At 36.9% G+C, this 19,314-nt stretch overlaps 1 protein-coding gene across 2 annotated transcripts; it reads right to left on the bottom strand.

Annotated features, from left to right (window-relative positions):
* Positions 1 to 3,685: 3,685 nt before the first annotated feature.
* LOC149037295 (angiopoietin-related protein 7-like) lies at positions 3,686 to 13,016 on the bottom strand. 2 transcript variants are annotated; one of them, XM_089187588.1, is made up of 5 exons: positions 12,906 to 13,016; positions 6,605 to 6,670; positions 5,178 to 5,339; positions 4,668 to 5,048; positions 3,686 to 4,100 (listed from the first exon to the last, which is right to left on the bottom strand). In XM_089187588.1, exons 2-5 carry the CDS (start codon positions 6,627 to 6,629, stop codon positions 3,811 to 3,813), a joined length of 858 nt encoding a protein of 285 aa, XP_089043714.1. In that variant the 5' UTR covers positions 6,630 to 6,670; positions 12,906 to 13,016; the 3' UTR covers positions 3,686 to 3,810. The 2 variants fall into 2 exon arrangements, with proteins under 2 accessions (XP_089043714.1, XP_089043713.1); XM_089187587.1 differs by lacking the exon at positions 12,906 to 13,016 and adding an exon at positions 6,822 to 7,036.
* Between the last annotated feature and the right edge of the window lie 6,298 nt (positions 13,017 to 19,314).

The following is a 19,314-nucleotide window of genomic DNA, read 5'->3' on the forward strand; positions in this document are numbered from 1 at the left end:
ATTAAATAACAAAAACTTTAAATATCATTAGATAGGTAGTATTAGAAAGGCAGAAAAATAGAGAAACATAAATAAACTTCAACTAATAGCTTACAACGCTACATTGTCTAAATAAATCCTTCAGAAATAACTTTGGTGCAATAAAGGGTTCGTTTGTTATATTTTCATTTGACGTTCAACTAATATAATTTTTAAACAAATGCTATAAAGTTCGGAAAAAATCAAACATTCGTAATACCAATTACCTTCATGGCTAAGTCTGATGTAGTCCTTTTTCTAATCTGCATATTCTAGAAATCTGAACCTTTGCAATTAAAAGAGATTGAAAAAGTACACAAGTGTTTTCTTGTAGTAAAGAATAATTCTTAATAGGGACCTTAGAAAAAATGAATGTTTATTGTAAGTTAGAATTTCGCGAATGGCTTCATGTTTATACCGTCTCTTACTGCGCTTCAACTCTGCTTTAGCATAACTTAGGCCCACTTATATGGTCTAGGGTACCCGAGAAAACACTCTCTCCACGAGACAACTTTACAGAACGTTTACATGGAATTTGACATTTGACAAAGTGGCGGACGATAGGAGAAAATTGCTGTAAACATCCTGGTAATGGCGTGCGCACGCATTTTCTATTCCAGTTGCCTCGTCTCGGGTCGGCCAGACAAGATGTTTACATGAGAAGAAGTTGCCCCACCTGTCCGGGCTACCCTACCTGCCGAGATGAGACAACTCGCCCCCTCAAGTTGTCTCGCCCACCAGAGACGAGTTTACAACCTCCTGCAAACGGTCGGCTGAATTTTGTAAAGAAATGATTGAAAAGGTAGCTCGTCCAGGGTAACTCGGGGGGAAAGGTTGTCTCAGGTACCCAAGGCTATGTAAATGGAGCATTATTTCTAGGCGGCATCGCGTTACAAACGAAAACTTAAATCATTTGAATTTGGGTTTTTTTGTCAGAACGCACAAAGTCTAAACAAAGGTTTAACGTATGCACTAACTATTATAATTACTATTATTATGGTAATAATAACATTAAGTACTATTTTCTGTCAACGATATCCTTTATTTTGACTTCCTCGTTGCCATTACCTTATAGTTTTCTTCACGTCCCTATCGTTTAAAAACAGCACAAATAAGGCCGGTGCAGATTTCACCTCTGTAGAATTCATACCACGCGCATAAATCACTGAGTAAGATATGAGAAAACTGGATTCAGAAATATTTTGGCTACTTCCGAGAGCAAGCGGAATAATTTTTTAATTACAGCATTTTCAAATCATAGTTCACAAAGTATACACCAAAAGAATGAAAGGAACATAAAATAGAGTCAACAGCACTATAGATGCAAATCAAATTATTGCACTTGATGTCTGGTCGCGAGGGAAACAGTTTAAGATGATGTTTTACCAGCGGATTCTATGCAAATTCTAGCATGGCCACTTGATCACTAATCAGCCAATCACAAACGCAGTAAAAGTAGGGAATATGGAAGATTCGACTCTTCTGGGTGAATTTTACATTGAACTGGTCAGAACACGCGGAAATCACTATTTACTTAATTATGTGTTGTTATTTATCTTACGGAAAGTTCTAAGAGAGTCCAGTGGTCGAATTTTCATATCAGTTTTGGAAGCGCTACCTCTGGCACTGGTAAGAACTAATTCTCCCCAGTGAATATCGGTCCAGGTTTCATTTCCACAACGTGTGAAAATACTGTTGAGATTTGAAAACGCGAATAATAGCAGAATACCAAATATTGCGGTTCATTATAATCTTCTTCATCCCATACCAGCCTCGTTACATATCTGTTTCAAATGAACCATTTTTTTTTTAATTTTCATTTTGGCAAACTATAAAATGATTTTATGGTTTCGCTCAAGTCCAAGTAAATTTTCATTACTAAGGAAAACAACTTCGTAGCTTTGAGTAAGAAATTTACGACTTTTTCATCGTTCGTTTTGTTCAATCAGCAGCTTCCTAAATTCTAGGAACAATGTGCAGAAAATTAGTAGTAATATTGATAATAATAGTGACAATAAGACAGTTATAAAAGGGTTGCGCTGACTAGGGTAAACTGAGTACGCAAATTCTCTTTATTCTTTTTTTGTTTCTGTTTTGTTTTTTGTTTTTTTTTGTTTCTTTTTTTTTTTAAATCTTAAAATTATGAAGAGATTTATGATAACTTTCCCGTTTCCGAATATCTATCTTAGTTTTGGACATATTTGTTATTGTTTCTTTTTTCTCTTTTTCGATATAAAAAGAAATAAACAACTAGTGATGCCGTTCACTTGATCCAGTTTTACATTAAAAGAATATAAAAGGAGCTATATCGGTCAAGATGCTGCAACGAACAATGAAACAATTAAAAATCACCGAATAAAATATTGAAAAATAAAATGTACTAAAATATATCTTGGTTTAATTATGAATGCAAGCGAACTAAATTTTGGAGTATAGGCTAGGGGTTGTGGGAGGCCAGCAGCACATACCCAGCAAAAATTGGCCCATGTACTAACCCCTCCCCCACGGATCACGCAAATACTGTACTTCATGTCTTGTTGTGAGGGAAAAACTGTATGATGGCATTTCCCGGGTGGAATACATTCAAACACGCGATCTCTAATCAGCCAATCACAATCATAATAAGATAAAGGGATAATTTGGGTGTAAGACAAAATTCAATCACTGTGGCTGATTGGTTTACGTATCATTTTATGGTGTAAAAGTATCATGTGCTGGAGTCCGTTATTACTCGATCAAACCCAGCCTTCTCCATTGGCTTTTCTTTCGGTTGGACCTTTGATTTTGGGGAGGTATTTTGAAGGGGCTTAGGGCTTGATTTATGCTTAAGAGCCATCGAGTTCACCCCCTTTGAAATCCGTGTCCAAAATTACCTGAGAGAAGAGAACTATGGCCAGTTGAAACTTAAAAAGGTTGATATGCTAGAAAATGAATTTGCTTGGATCTTCTGGAAAAAGTTTTTCCCACACTCATGTTTTTAAATTCCCTAAAAGTGCATCATTCTTTGATGAAGTGTTAATTCTAGAGATGCCTAACAATATCACTGCTCTCAAGGCCCCGACTTAACGAGTGTAACGTCTGAATGAGTATTAACTTTCGTCTATAGGTAAGGGTAAGAAAACTCGTCATGCACACAAGCGTATAGATGTTTGGTTTTTTAATGCTTTTGATGTCTATTTTCTATACAAATCCGCTCGAAAGTGGCGATAAAAGCGATCTTGTTCTTCAGAAACCTCCGTCTATTGTCGTCCCAAAAAACAGAACCTTTTCCTTAGGCTCCACCTTTGAACCAAAATCTCCATTTTTATCAGCAAGTTTGGTTGTTTTAGCGTTAAAAATAGGTGGACGTGTCCCAAAAGGTGTGCTTTTTCAAATAGAAAATCATAGGTGTGGCCTAGACTTAAGGCCTGGCACCTTTAGGGAGGAGATTGGACAGCGCTTGCCCTAGTAAATACGGCAATGTATGACACTTGTAAGAGAACCTTGTGTTGAAGTCAAAGCATCAATAGTTAGGGATTAGTGGTGGATGTGCAATTACACATTCACCACTTTCATCAACACTGAGGTAATATTTTTTCTACTTTATACTAGTATGGACATTTTCCATTACTCAACCTTGTGGTGTGTGTACTTTCTTAAGTTAACATGAAAAAACTAATCACAAGCATTGTATTGAAAACATTCTTTCTTTATTAATGGATGAAGAATAGTTGAGTTAGACCAATGAAAGGTATCTTTTGACCTATGAATGGTCTACAATATAATTCAGAAACGAAAGAGAGACAAGGGTTTTCAGTCAATATACCGTGAAAAAGAAGAAAAGAAGTCGACTGATCTTATTTTCATTTCTGCTGATTTGGGAATGCTTTCCTCTGGTGCGGCACCCAAATTAGCCCAGAAGATTGCGCGCGAAGTTTTATTATCAAAGTAAATCCCGTTGAGATTTGACCAAACACCACAATCAGTATCGCTATACCACCAGCCTCCGCCTCTCTTTTCATCACAATCATGAGGATATCTATCCCAGGTACCAAAAGCGAAATTCCTGTGAAGACCGAAGGAATCAGAGGTCACAGTCTCATCTGTTTCAAAACAAAAAAAAAAGAAGAAAAGAATCAGCATTGGGATCATGCTGACGCCTTCGAAGTGTCAAGCTTGATGTCTGTGACAAAACAAACAAACGAACAAACAGACAAAACAAAACAAAAAAACAAAAACAACAACAACAAAGCAAACAAAAAACCAGCAGAACAAGACTCAATTTATGCAGTAGCTACATGCTGCTTCGGTGAAATAGACATCTCTTAGCATATAAGTCATGAACTTTCAACGGATTAACTATTATTCGACGAGGTGGCTAAATTAAAAGTGCGCAAGTCGGATAGTTAAACAAACTATGATATATTTCTAGAGCTGACTTCAGTAACTGTTTGATCATTGAACTGCAGACTCCAAAGTAAACTACCCTTTTCAACAGAGAAGCTTGGACTCAACCTCGCGTGAGCGGAATAGTCAGACGGTTAGAGGGACAAACAGTTATTGTTATGTTCCATGTGGAAGGGATGGGAGAGAGGGAGAGGGGGTTCTTAAAGGATGAGGAAAATTAAAGATAAATCCAAACAATGAAAATTAAAGAATGGTTTACTAACTAGTCTTATTGCCAAGGTACAGCCGGTACTTAGCCATTTCGTTCCCAATCCCAAACCAGCCATACTCAGCGTGAGCAATTGTGCCAGTTTTTACTCCCAGATCTATTCGAAGCTTGTTGTTTGTCATGTTTCGGGTCAGGCGGTTTATTTTGTCCAGTCCGAGCCAAAATTCACCGATAAAGTAACCGAAGCCATATTTGTAGTCATCCCAGGTGCGGTTAAAATCAACAGAGCCATCCATTCTCTTCTGGATCACTGTCCATCCCCCACCAGCTGTCATATGGTCACAATATACACTGAAGGCACCTGAACCATCTGGGTCGATTGTGTAAACACCACTGATTCTTTCACCGGATTCGTAAAGTTCAGCACAGTTTTTGGCTGGTAAGAATAATAACGATAATAATAGTAATAGTTATAAGTATGATTATTATAATAATAATAAAGATCAATTAAAGTGAGCGAGAAGTATCAACACGCGTACGAGACTAGACAATCATAATTACTTACGCGTCTCTGATGTCCTGTTATTTGTTACTTGTTTTGGTACTTCTACTTCCTTTACTCCTTTCAAGTGAACAGTAGTGTAGTTTTGGAAATTCACTGAGGCTGCACACGTTGATGATAGAAGTTCAAAAGTCACAGAAAGTGCCAGAAACAGCAGAGCTGAGCCTGAAGGAAAGAAGTCATTATGTGGTGTGAAGTTACTCAAGCTATGGTATGCTATAAGGCTTAGTTACAGACTTAAATAACCTAGTGATTGGGGGAAAAACTACAAACATGATACACTGAAAGAATAATAACAAAAAGTTCGCAACAACTCAGAACTGGTGGCGAAGAAGGGGGGAGGGGGGAGAGTCATAAAAATATTACAGAGCCTTGTTGGGGGATCAGGTAAGTGTTATCGAGACACAACTCCTTCGAACCATTTCCCTCCCCCGCCCCCCCCCTCCCCTTTTCTTCCCGCCCAAACTAATGACCGACCAACCGATCAATAGGAGTCTTAAGACTTAAGATCCGTTAGGAAGGACTCCAAAACTGCAATCAGCCAATCAGATTGATTTGTTGCCGGTCTTGCTAATATGTTTCCATTTTCGGAAAAGGAACTATACCGGGTGTTGTCGTGTGATCAGGCGAAAAAGGAATTTGTCTTTGCTTTTCGAAATCATGACTGAAGACAACGCACACAAAAAAGTATGGGGGATCTATCTCTCAGCTCCTTGAATTCTGATTCTAAGCGTGTTTATCGACTGAAACCTGCTCAAATCTATGTAGGTTGTGCTCATTTTCAGTAGCGTAAAAAGTTAATGAAAATACATTATCCTATTCGATTTTATTTTTGCTATTTTGTGTCATACGATTTGTTTGATTTCATAGGTTAAGCCTGAGGATGATTCTATTTCCGTAGATATTGATTTCCACGAAAATGAATTGATTTTTAGACAAGTAACGAATTAATTTCGACACTAAGGGCGATAAACCAGCCAAAAACTCTGCATGAACTGATCTTTCAGGAGGCCATTTTTTTGAAAAAAGCTAAATATAGCCGTCGAGCCAGACTCTGACTTCCAATTCCTAGGGCAGAAGCGAACCTTAAACTGAATTTACTCGTAACAAGGAAATCTTTTTCAATGGAAAGATTTAACAAGCCAATCGAGTTTTGAAATTGAATTGTACAGACCTCAGAAAAAATAAACAAATAGTTTCATGTGCTACCATGAGCATTAAAGTTGAACTGACTGTACTTTTTACTGCATGAACCAGACGGTAAAACATTTTGAGACGTTTTGAGATTTATTCTTTGCTGTCGATTTTTTTGAGAGTTCATTCTGGTTACTAAATTAAGAGCGGCATTTAAGCCCCGCGTACAGCATTAGATCTTAGCACGTAAGTCTCTACACTGAAAATTTTATACCGACTATCCAGATGTTACATACCTATTCCTTGTTGTATGCTCCTCATTTTAATTCTTCGGGTGTCGTTTGCAATGTTATTCACAAAGGCTGCAAAAAAATTTAAAAAATAAAAAAATATAAAATGAAATAATAATAGTGATAATAATGATAACAATAATTTGACAACCTCAAAAAAAAGGAAGAATCAAACTTTTTTCATCAAAAGTATGATGGCAAAGACTAATAAGACTTGACTTACCACTAAGTTCACCTAGTCCACTTATTTACTTTCTCTTACCGCACGCTTTCTTGGCGCTCCGTTCAATAACTGACAAAGTGCGTGCGAATTTTAATTTATAACATACGCAAAGGAAACAAAAGGGAGATGTCCCTCTTTTGTTTCAATTCATGAAAGCTTAGAACTTCCTTTACCTCTTAGTTGAAATTAGCTTATATTTCTAATTTCATTGTGAATTTCCGACACATGGTCTTAACAAGACACACCTTTGTTTTTATGGTTCGTCTCTAGCCAGTCATGTAAGGAGTTCACAAGAACTTGTACGTTTATTATATTACTGGAATTTAACACAGGGTCGGTTTGCCTATTGTTAGGAAATCAGCTAGTCTAACACAATTATCTTAATTTCACCTTGCTTCGGAATTTCCTTTTCAACAGGAAATATCTAACAACCGTTGATATCTTTATCTGATAAATGTGAAATATGTTCTGACATGCAGATGAAATACAAGTAAAAAAATTATTCTCACAGGTGAACGGCACTTAAAGCAATAGCACAAAAGAAGTTCCACTCGAAGTGGTGCCATCCAGATACTAGTTGGGCCCTTTTATCGGCTAAACGACGAATCGAGACGTCGGGAGCACTCCCAAAACCTGGCCTCAAGCAAAAATTGCAGAGCAGTCATTATATTATTGCTTAGAGACCCAAAAGGGATGAATATTATTTTTTCAGTTACACCAATAATTCTCAATATCGCACAGCAGAAATATTTCTCCTGATACAGTACTTTACTGAGATAGACAGGAGAAATCGAACCGTTTCATTAATCAAAGTTGACACCTACAAATCTTTTTTGTTCTTATGCAGTTATGGAATACAAACTCTTAAATGTGGATGACAAGCAGTGGCTTTGTCTTCACAAGCATTTCTTCGAAAGGCTTAGCGAATGGCTAACGTTCGATCAGAAATTTTGTGAAACCAATTGCTTTTCTAACTCGCGTAAGGTCAAAAAAGCTAAGTGACGTTGTGAGTTTGCGCGCTGAGTTCTTCCAATTTGATACTTGGGGGTGTAAAGTCTCTCTTGTTCCCTATCAGAAAATAAAATTTGGCTATAATTCAAGGGCAAGTTGTGATGAAATCCGGGTTTGTTTATCTTGATGTCACAAATTACAAAATAGTTCTATTAAATAGAAATTCCCGGAAATTCCACTGAAATATCGAATAGAACAGAAAGTTTCCGGAATCTTGTTTTAACACTTCTTCTCAGGCTCTCTTAAGGTCGTCTATTTTCGCGGAGATTTGAAAATTCCGACAATGAATTTAAACCTGTAATTTAATAGGTGTTGTGGAAGACGTGATATAGTTGGCATTAATTCAACTTTCGCAAGTCAATTCTAACACAAGCGTCAAAAGTGTGAGGATATCTAGTTTCTTCTTTCACAGAAAGTGCATGCAACATAATCACAGCTTAAGTGGAGATGAAACGAGATGTTTTCGGCCTGCTTCAAAATCCTGTTCCAGTAAACACGTATTTTAGATAACTGATTGGCAAGGGCCTTAGTGTGATGGTGTGTTTCATGATGCTAGATATTATCTCCCTGAGTAGGGGACATCTTGGACCATAGTTTTACTTACTGTTGTCGTTTTTACTCGTAGCTTCATATTGAATAAATTATAGGTAAAACTAAACTACACTGCTAATATATGTCTTTGAATTATGGTATTTAGACCAACATTCCCCACGGTGCTGTCTTAGGACCTCAACACCTACCATTCAAGGCACTCGAGTCCCCTTTTTCCACGAAATGGTGGAAGATAATCACCAAATCTAACTGCGCAAAGAGAACATTACACTTTGCCATTACAAAACGACGCAACAATTTGAGGGTAACAGAATGAATGGCCAATATTCTTTTGAGCAAAAACATGGAATGTAAAGGACATAAGCATTCGTTATAAATCCTAGACCAGACAAAATTCTGCGCGAAAGACGACGAATCAGCTAAATATTATTATGAAAATTTTTATTTAAGCTATTTTTATAAACTGAATGTAGTTGTTTATCTAGCTCTGCACTGACCCGACATTGACTTATCAGTCTTATCTTCTAAAACGTAAGCAAATTTAAAAGCGAATTTAGTAGTTTACCTTAACAACAATATTTTCAATCAAACGATTGACTAAGCCAATCGAGTTTGGAAACCGAATAGTACAGAACACCGCGGAGAAAACAAAAGTTAGAGGCTACCACGAGCATAAAAGTTCGACTGCGTCAGATAAACTGACTGGTTTTTGGTTCTAAAATACCATCAAAAAACATTCCGAAACGTTTAGAGATGGACTCCTGTTCCTTGGGAGTGGTGATATATGATGAGCTTTTCGAGAGTTCTTGCTGATTGCAGTGTCACGTGCAAACCATATGGACTAACAGTTGGTGCAGCTCTAAGCCTCTAACAGTTTAATAGTTGTGGCATTAAATAAAATTAAGTAAAATATATGAATTCGATCGAATTACATAATTTTCTCATGATACACTACAAATTTCTTACTATCCAGCCCCACAGATGTTACGTACCTATTCCTTGTCAAGTGCCTCTCACTGAAATTCTGTCGGTGTCATTCTTTGGAAGAACGCTTAAAAATAGATTACGAGGACCTTAGCTAGCGCTGAGAGCGTGCACATATGTTTTATGCACTTATGTAGTGATGGTCACGTACTTTCATTATCGTTACAAACAGCTCTAATGGTATTAATTTTTTCCAGAATTACCGTCACGAGGGTCCCGGTCAAAACTAGTTATTGTTGTAGCCATTCTTCGGTAAGTCTTGTCCAGAGTGGCCATAAACACGCTAAAATATATTTTATACTTTCCATTTTGAAACGTTAGTAAAGGAAACTGACATTCTGTTGATATCGACATTCAACTTCCGTAGCAGGCAAAGACGAAATTTTTAATTGGGTAACAACACTTTTTAAGGAAAGACGAAATTCCAAATTGGATAACAACAAATTTTTTGGTCCGACCTCTGTTTTAACACGTGCAAGGTCGTAACAACGGTGTATAGCATTGTGCATGTAGCACAGAAACAACAGAATTTGTGATGGATTTCGTTATAAATCATAGGATTCGTTAACCTTTGTATATCGAAAATACAAACTGTAAATAATGTAATAAGGCGTAGTTTCATGTTGCCTTAATAGCCACTATAGCAAGCCACCTACTATTAAACACTTCCAATTACTGAAAGTAGTTATTACAAAATATGTTGCTGGCTTTCAAATGATTTATTTTCCTCTCGCCAGTTGCATGAATAGCTCTGATATAGGCTGTTTTACTCGTGGCTCGTCAAATTACAACCAGGAATATGGAGAGAACGTTCGCTTTTGAAACTCATCTGAAATTGAGCGAGTTAGCAAAGCTCGATACAAATGAAACTTAGTTCATATCACCAACTGAACTAGTGTGTAATTTATATCTCCTGATGAGAGAGGATTTACACTCTATGTACGATGAGTTATCTAATTAGGCCACCACATCGGAAAAAACAGCAGGTGATCATTTTCACTGCTTCCGTGAAATAAGACGAAAGATTGCGCGTTTTACAATCTTAGAAGTTTTTCTTACTAAAATATTCCACCACTGGGTATACCATTCAGGGAGAATTTAGTCTCTTTTAAACTTGGAAATGCAAAGTATTGTGCTATATTCAAATAACTTGCTCCTTTCAAATTACTCTAACGAAAAAGTAAACATAATTTCATCTGGTATCGTTAGAAAGACGGCCACTGATTGTTAAACCGATTCAATCACCTTAAAACAGCAAATTAGTTACAATTAAATTACTTAAACAGCTTTTCTTCACATATCCGCCAGAAGGTAAACGCTATTAGTTATTTGAGGATCTCTGGGGACGTTAGAAAGACGGCCACTGATTGTTAAACCGATTCAATTATCTTAAAACAACAAATGAGTTACAACTAAATCACTTAAACAGCTTGTCTTCACCTATCCGCCGTAAGGTAGACACCATTAGTTATTTGAGGATCTCGCGTTCGATTCTAGAGAGTTGTCTCGTCATTTGATGATTAGCTGTGATAGCACAAGGGCTGGCTAACGGATCAGTTTTGTCTGCGTTTAAGATAGCTCGCTAAGATCAGAATCAAACGGATAAGGAAAAATATGCAATATGTAATAATGACAAGAAAAAAAGCTCTTTTTTCGGTCAAATCGTGGGAAAGAAGAAATCCTTATCGCCAGAGACAGAGCTAAGGTTTTGATTTTATTGAAAGTCTGGATAACTTAGATGCTCAATGTCTACTCTTAGCCTGTCGTTGGTCAGTCATGGCAAGATTATGGCCGAACGCAGTTATGCAAGATATATCTTAAGATTGATCTTTCCATTCTTAAACTTAGGCAGGGAAAGCTACCAATTTATCAGAGCAAATCAAGTGGCACTGATAAATTCACTGATAAATTTATTATAATCTTATATAATAAACAGGAGCCATGTAGCTGTTTCATCCACAAATATTTAACACTTTCTAAGAAAGGCTTGATGGCATCGTTAACATCCTTCTGGCACTTCTGAATGCAGACAACACAAACAGATTCTTTCAGCCAAAATGGTTGCTCTTTCTCAGTAGCTAACTTTCACACAAGGAATTCCTCCGTGCGCATGCTCAAAATCTTGAAATTCATGCCTCGGTACGCGATATTTTAACTTGAACAGAGGGTTAATCATCCATTTCGCACCATTAATGATAGCAAAGAAATAAAATTAAGGCAGTCTAAAAGCGACTTTGTTCGTTAAATATAAAAGAAATCAAACGAAGAAATTCTAACTCTTTGTGCCTTAAATGCAACTTGAGAAAAAGATAAGAAAATAAATTTTTGGCAATTTTCCGTGGGGACTGTAACCGTAAGCTACTTTAATCACGTTCTATTTATTCATCAAATCACGCATGCATTATTTCATTCACACAGTCGTGGTACCTACCGATGTTAAAACCATTAGAAGGAAATTATTCCTAAAAAAAGATATTTCCTGACCTTTCTCATCTGTTACGCAGATATTGTTAGGTCTTTGTCGATCTCGTGTTTTACACACGTTAACGCTGAATGGTTTTGAAAGACATTTCATTTTATTGTTTCTTTCGGTAGAGGATAAGAATTACCTTGCAGCTGAATTGTGGTATATTCATGAGTAGATGCATTACACTACTAAAGTCAGAGGCTGAGCGCTCACATGCTTCATCCACTCAGTCATTCAGTCCGTCAGGCAGTAAATCTATCGATGGATCAATCCCTCGTTTTCTTTTTTTTGTTTATTGATTTAGAAAAGTGTGCAGTGGCTTAACCTTTATATCTGAGCCAGAAGCCCATGTATGAAGCACATGAACAAAGTGACAGAAAAACCCATTTTCACAACCACGCTATACATAAGTACACATATCTTCACTGCACTTGGAGCGAACATTGTTTTTTATTCATTTATATATATTATATCCATGATCTCGCCACACCTTTTGTAAGATTTCCCCTACTTCAGTCTCAATATTAAAAACGAGTGCGGTGGAAAGAAAACTCACCCTTGACAGGGAAAATCCCATTGCATTAATCATTCAACGCTACGCTACAGCTGCATGGTCGGAGCTTAGTACGGTCATTGATGCAATAAATAGGCTGCAGCCAGAAATTTTTCGCAGAGTTTCACTAGGTTTTTTCAAACCTTTCAGTGAGAGCATCAAATACATACGCTGTGTTCTCAAAGGATTAACAAAAACGATTATTTTCTAGCCTACGATAAAATATGTGTGAGCTTGGGTATCATTTATAAGATCGCAGTATCAGTCATTCAACCAGTCAATACGTTATTTAGACAAGTAGCGTCTGGGGGCTGTACAACCTCGTTCAAATACATTCGGGTATAGAAATTAGAAAAGATAGAAAAATGTCACGTGCATTAAGGCCAACCAAAGACGCAATATTGAGTGGCTCTGCCCAACTTATTTATTAGAAGTTGAAGTTATTCAACTGGTAGAATTATATTCTCTAGTTTCGCCATGCTTCTAACTCAACCTAACATCTTCATTCAATAATTACCTTTTCCAAAGAACTCATATGGCCTGTTACCTTCAGGCGTGGAGAGAAACAGAATCTTCTCTTTCTTTTGTTTAACTACCCGGTATTTGCCACAAAACAGTTTTGTCCGGTTCAAAAAATACACTGATACCCCTGGAAACTATTCGGATCAAGACAAAAATGTTCAGTTGGTTTCGTGCATTTTTCACGGGTTTGGCCACAATCCAAAACACCTTCTGAATACATCTCCTTAAACGGCACAAAGCTATTTTGGGTCCTGCACGCCATGAACGGACTGCTGAAACATTGACCAACCTTTCATGTCACAGTAGGACTTAAGCAAAATACCAGAGATTCTGTCACTGGTTTGAAAAGATTAAAGTTTACATTGATGAAGTAGAAGACTCTTTGTCTGCTTTTTCTTGTCTATTGTTTGGAAGATAAAAGCAGCCCCAGGTTGCCGCTAGGTACAAGACTTTGCAAGTTTTAGAGCGGTTCCAGTGGACCTTTCTGCTTGCAAGATTCTGAAGACTGCATTTTATCAAATCCAGCCATAAACGAACAAACCTCTTAAACCATATCAAAACCAACGAAAAAGGTAGACATCGATATTTTCGGCGTAAGGCAAAACCGATTATCATTACAAAAATTAAGGAAACATTATGAATTAAGACTGAAGCCAACTTTTAAAGCAAAATTAATCAGGAAGAAGCTGAAGTTTTTTAATGGTATCACCTTTCTTTGTCATCGTTTATCAGTGCAAGTTCATGCACTAACCCCCAACACCATGATCAAACTATCATTTGACCTTTTTCAGCTAATTGTGCCAATCCGTGATATATTTAATATTGGATTTTGATACAAATCTCCAAAAAGGGGACTCTTATTGTTCTGGTAAATCTACTCATCACTATGATTGGAAGGTCTATACAAACCGGCTTCTTCACAACAACGGCGTTAATTTCATTTTTCTTGAGAAAGGTGGGAAATAAGTGAGATAACCCGGCGACATTACTAACGACGGCTAAAATTAAAAAAAAATAATAAAAACAAAAAAGAAAAAAAAAAAGAAAAATAACATCGAGAAACTAAAAATGGATAAAGGAGGTACGTATCTGGAGACATTGTTGTGCTGCGTCGGTAAGGGAGTTGATTGTGTAAATTTGTCTCTTTATTATTGTTAGTAATCTTTCACCTTGACATTTGACGTAAGACAAAGATGCTAAGGAATTGCCGATGATTAGCGCTTATTGCACCCGAAATAGTGTGAGATTATTCAGCGTTAATTGATTTCAGGTTGATTTTTTGCGGTAAGTGACAGATGATTGAACAATAGGATCACATTATATATTTAAAATGAGAAGGATGACCGGAGCGTGAGACGAGAACGGTGAGAGAGATAGAGGAGAGAGAGAGAGAGGGAGATCAAGTTAATTTTATAAATATGTGAAGTTTCGGAACATAGCAGATTCTTTAGTCTAATTCCGACAGTAGCTTATCGGGCGTCTAAAAGATATCCATAAATCTTGTTCGCTGAAACGCATTGAAAATTACTCTTAGGAAACTTTTATCACTTATCTATTAAGCTTTACGAGTATTTTGGGTAGTTTGATTATTTTTGGGAGTTCAAAAAAAGTGTTTATGGATAGATTAGAATAAGAGAAGAGTGGGCTGTTCTCTCTCTGAGCGTAACCTTGATAAGCCACTCAAATTTGTGGAGTGAATTACTGAATTAAGATTTTGGATGAGCTAGGAGCATGATGAGACAAGGAAAGAAAGTGCTAATCCGCTAAACTGATAAACCTAACGGAGCCATTGCATATCGAGTTTGCGGCGTCGAAGAACGTGCTGTGGTTGTACTTGTGGTTTCAGTAAATGTGCCGGATTTCCGTGCACATTAGATATCGAATATACAATGACTACTGGTTGGTATCTCACTTAGCTTCAGATGTGATACTATTACAACCTACTGAGGTAAACCTTTCTTATTCCTTACTGTTGACCCATGAAATATTATGTATATTTTTCACGTTATTCTAATTCTTTTCTTATCGTGCAGTCTTGCGTGCAGATAACAAAACTATGAGAGAACTGCTATTCCTCAGCTCTCATATTAGATCTATTTATTGTATTTAGGATTTTTGATTCCTTGATGACAAAGAGAGTGATTACCGTGTCAATCAAAATGAGGGAAAGTGAAGATATGGGAAAACTAGTTGTCATAAAACGGGATCACGCGAACAAATGTCGCAAGAATAATTTTGACAAACATCAAGTGAAAAAGGTTTCGGATTGTATAACGTGTGTGCCAATTTTGGGCTATAGATAGAGTACAAAATTATCTGCTTACCATTGACAACTTTGCAACTTTTTGGTGTATTTAGAAGTACACTTTATAATGTAAGAGTCACATGCCTTCAAAACCCCGTCGGGGCAGATAGTGATTAAAAGAATGAAAATCATCCGATTGCAGTGATACCGAGTACGATGAAAATATATAACTTCTCAGATAGGTTTTAAGATAGCACGATCGATCGATCGATCGATTGAAAGATAAAGGGACAGAATGTCTGCAAAATTCACTACCCGATCGATTGGTTTACGCCAGTGCTCAACCTCTGATTATCATAGGTTTTCAAAATAGCCGGCAGTGTGTCTCGAAACAGCTGGAAAGTAGAAAAATGAATGAATGCCGATCCATGTGGTTGTCGTGTGAAATCGGGCTCCATTGTCGCCCTGATGCCATTTTAATGATGCTTTACGTTTTTTCTTCACCTTAGTTTCTCATCGATATCCTATTCTCCTTTTGAGAGATCATAAGACAAATTCATTATAATTTACTTTTTCGAGAGAAGTTGTCAAGAGTGATTGTCAAGGTCACGCACGTAGGCGGCACTGCACCAGCATTAATCACGCAGAGTAGAACTTATCGTGCAGGGATTGAAATGCGCTCTTCTTTATTTGATTACAAAAAAAAACAAAACCAAAAACAACCTCTATTGTTGCACTCCCTTCTAATGGGGGTTTGCGGTATTTCACTTAACTCCATTGCTGACATGAAACGATGATCAACGTATCAGCTGATCGATCACAGTATTTTACACTAAAATAGGTTTTCTTCAATCTTAAATAGAAATTTTCGAAAGGTCGTTTTTATTGTAGCCAAACGCGCAAAAAAAATGTACCGAAACTATTTGGCCATTTTCCTTTCGGTCCAAATTAGTTTCCAGGGGAAGTCAGAAATTTTTTGAACCAGACAAAAATATTTTGTGACAGACATTAAGTAAACGAAAAAGGAGGAGTTGCTTGTTCTCTCGCCACGCTTGAAAGTGACAAGCCGCTTGAGTTCTTTAGCCAAAAAAAATATTATTGAGTCAGAAACATCGCGAAACTAGGTAAAAATAGTTTAACTCGTGAAATAACTTGAACTTCCTGTTACATGACTTGGGCGAAGCCATTGAATACCATGTTTGTGGCCTTAACTCGCCTGCCATATATCTCAAGCGAACTAATTAAGGATATCCAAGGTCGCGCATTTCGTAAGCTCAAGAAATAAACATAGTTTCAGAAATCCTTCGACATCACTGAGCTTTGATGACCTCAAGAGGTTCAAAAGAACATCTATGAAAATGTGGCTAAACATTTCTGACTGCCGGCCACTTAATCCATTCAACACCGTACTTGGCTCTGACCATGTGGCCACAGCGTAGTGTTAAATGATGCATGGAATTGAGATATCATTTCTCGTACGATATTGCTGCGAACTGCAAGCTTTCATTCTACGTCGGTGACCCAAATAATATAACGCATGTTATTCTAATTATTCTATTTTTGTTCTCATCGAGCTCTTCTGAATGAAGATAAGACCAGAGAACACTTTATATTATTAGCGACTTGCTGTTCCTCAAATATCATACTAGAAATATCCGTAGTATTCGCAGTACTTTAAAAGATCGATACAATAACACAGAGAATGATAACGGCTTCAATCAAAATGAGAGCAAATGAAGCTATTGTAATAATTTAAATTAAAGTTGTTATAAACACTCGTAATATACTTCACAAAGCTAATTCTGAAATTCATCATGGACTGAGATAGAAAAGGTCAAGAAGTGTCGTTTACATCTGTAATGATTTTAAAATTTATAGTCACCATAGCTGTATGAGGTAGATAATGATTTGATTGATAGATGACAAAATTGATTGACGAAGGTTAGAGGAAGGCAACTGTTTTGGTTGAAATAATATGTACGTGTGGTATGCATTCAGGGGTGCTTGATCACTCAGTTTTAACTCATTGAGCGAGGATTTGTCAATGCAAGCTGATTTGCTCAGCAATTTCATTTCTCTTTATGCATCAGATGAGTGAAAACTTTTTTACTGGGGGTCAGTGATGTACCATGCAATTACTAAGCTCAACACTCTAACCAACAAGAAAATAATGTAACTATGCTCTGCGTCATAGCTCTGAGGTTTAACTGACATTTTCACCATTTAATCTTTAATTTCGTTAAAAATTATCTCAAATTTTTACTCTTCACCATACGCAATTCTCACGAACTTGCATTTGGAGGTCAATAATGTACTCTGCAACTACTACGAAGCTCGACATTTTAAACAACAGGAAAATCGTAATTTTATTTTGCTTCAAGTAGCTAAAATGTCACCATTTAATAACCGATGCCATATGAAAACATTACGGATACTGTATCTCTGAGATACAGTATTAGTAAGCTAATGGCTTACAGATGCGAGTGTGTGTTGAGCTGTCTCATTCATTAATCGTAATCATTGATCTTCTTTTTATTTTAATTCCGCCTTAGCGAGCCATCTTAATGTAGATAACACAACTATTTAGAGTAGGTTCTGTTCCTTGGCCACATGACTTAAGTGAACGATACCCCCAGATGAAAAAACAAGCTCATCGAATACTTTGACATAAAACAGTTTATCGGTACAAGTTGTACATGGATTTACCGATTTATGATGTGATTGCTTAGCCCTCTGCATTTTATACTCTGCCCCGCTATTATCTGAATATGCCTCTAGTAAGAGTAGGAAACCTTTATTACAATAGGGTTGCTCCTTCAGTTTTTGCACAAGATAAAAACTGCTATTCATAGGCCCCACATATAAATGATACACTAAATTGACTAGAAATAATAGCGATACTCAATAACATTTAAAGCTATAAAATATTATACAAAGGACTTAAAAATTAAATTACAAGAAAAATCATAAAAATCTTAAACTGATTAAAAATTACGGCAGCCATTATAAAAAGACCTTTTTGTACATTCTAACTTTATAGACGGAACTCTAAGTTTACCACTGCTCCTTGTTGTTCTGGTGCATAAAGAACTATGGGCAACGGTTGCTTAAGCATTTCTTAACTAAATTGCTGACATGGCTCTCGCGCCTTTCCTCCAGAGTTACGTAACCTAAGAAATTTAGCGCTTTCTCGCTGCTCTCCAGACGCATAACAATACGAGCAGCGCGCCTCCGCAACTTTTCCAACTTATCAGCGTTAACAATCCCGCAACAGCTCCACAAAGCGTCGTAGTAGTCCAGAATAGGGAGAACAAACAACGTATAAACGCTACTTGCAGTGTACATTTTAATGTTTTTCCCAAGTCGGCCTAACATTGCTAATCTCTTCCAAACCTTACCGATAATGTTTTCAACGTGCGCATTCCACGTAAGCGACGCATCGAGAAAAACCCCAACATATTCATACTCAGAAGCGTGATGAATTGCTATTTCATAGCTACAGAGAAAGAAGTAAAAAGTGCCAGCCTGAGGCCAGTGCCAAATAACATACACTCCGTTTTTACCTTATGCATAAACAAGTGATTATCTATGAGCCATTTATAGCATATATAGTCACAGATAGCAAATATAGTCATAAGATAAATGCGTTTTCGGTTTTTCAAAACAAATAATCAGATGGAGAGGACTGAGGGTTCTTTTGAAATAACGCGCCGAACGAAAACTCTCTAGAATCAAAGAGAAGATCTTCAGCATCTTACGGCATCTGCTCGATGGCGGATAGGGGAAGACACGTTGCTTAAATAATTTATTTGTAATTGATTTCAATCATGCTTTTTATAGATTTTTCAGATTCCGGTATATGGGAGACAACCTACTTTTTCATGAATCTTATCTTTCATTTCCACATGAGAGTGGTGTTGATCTGTTTAAACAAAGCGTCAGTTCCCCCTACTAACGTCTAAGAATAAAAAATTCCCATTGAGCAATTTCATCTAGGATCTAAGGATCATCATGGATTGAATAGACAGTTGTGTTTTTTCTTGTCCACTGTAGTAAAGTACTGCATCAGAAGGAAAATATTTCCATTTGAATATTCATAGTTATTTGTTCAACTGACGAAATTAAAGTTACTACTTTCAGGCCTCTGATGTGATGAATA

Source organism: Pocillopora damicornis, chromosome 11 (genome assembly GCF_964200805.1).
Source record: "Pocillopora damicornis chromosome 11, jaPocDami1.2, whole genome shotgun sequence".
In the NCBI taxonomy this organism is placed as follows: domain Eukaryota; kingdom Metazoa; phylum Cnidaria; class Anthozoa; order Scleractinia; family Pocilloporidae; genus Pocillopora; species Pocillopora damicornis.

What these genes read in the sequence shown, in the direction of transcription:
- LOC149037295 (XM_089187588.1), bottom strand. Translation starts at nt 6,629, where the DNA reads ATGAGGAGCATACAACAAGGAATAG. An exon ending in GAGCATACAACAAGGAATAG is followed by an intron (nt 5,340 to 6,604) that starts GTATGTAACATC and finishes TCTTTCCTTCAG; the next exon opens with GCTCAGCTCTGCTGTTTCTG. An exon ending in TAACAGGACATCAGAGACGC is followed by an intron (nt 5,049 to 5,177) that starts GTAAGTAATTAT and finishes TATTCTTACCAG; the next exon opens with CCAAAAACTGTGCTGAACTT.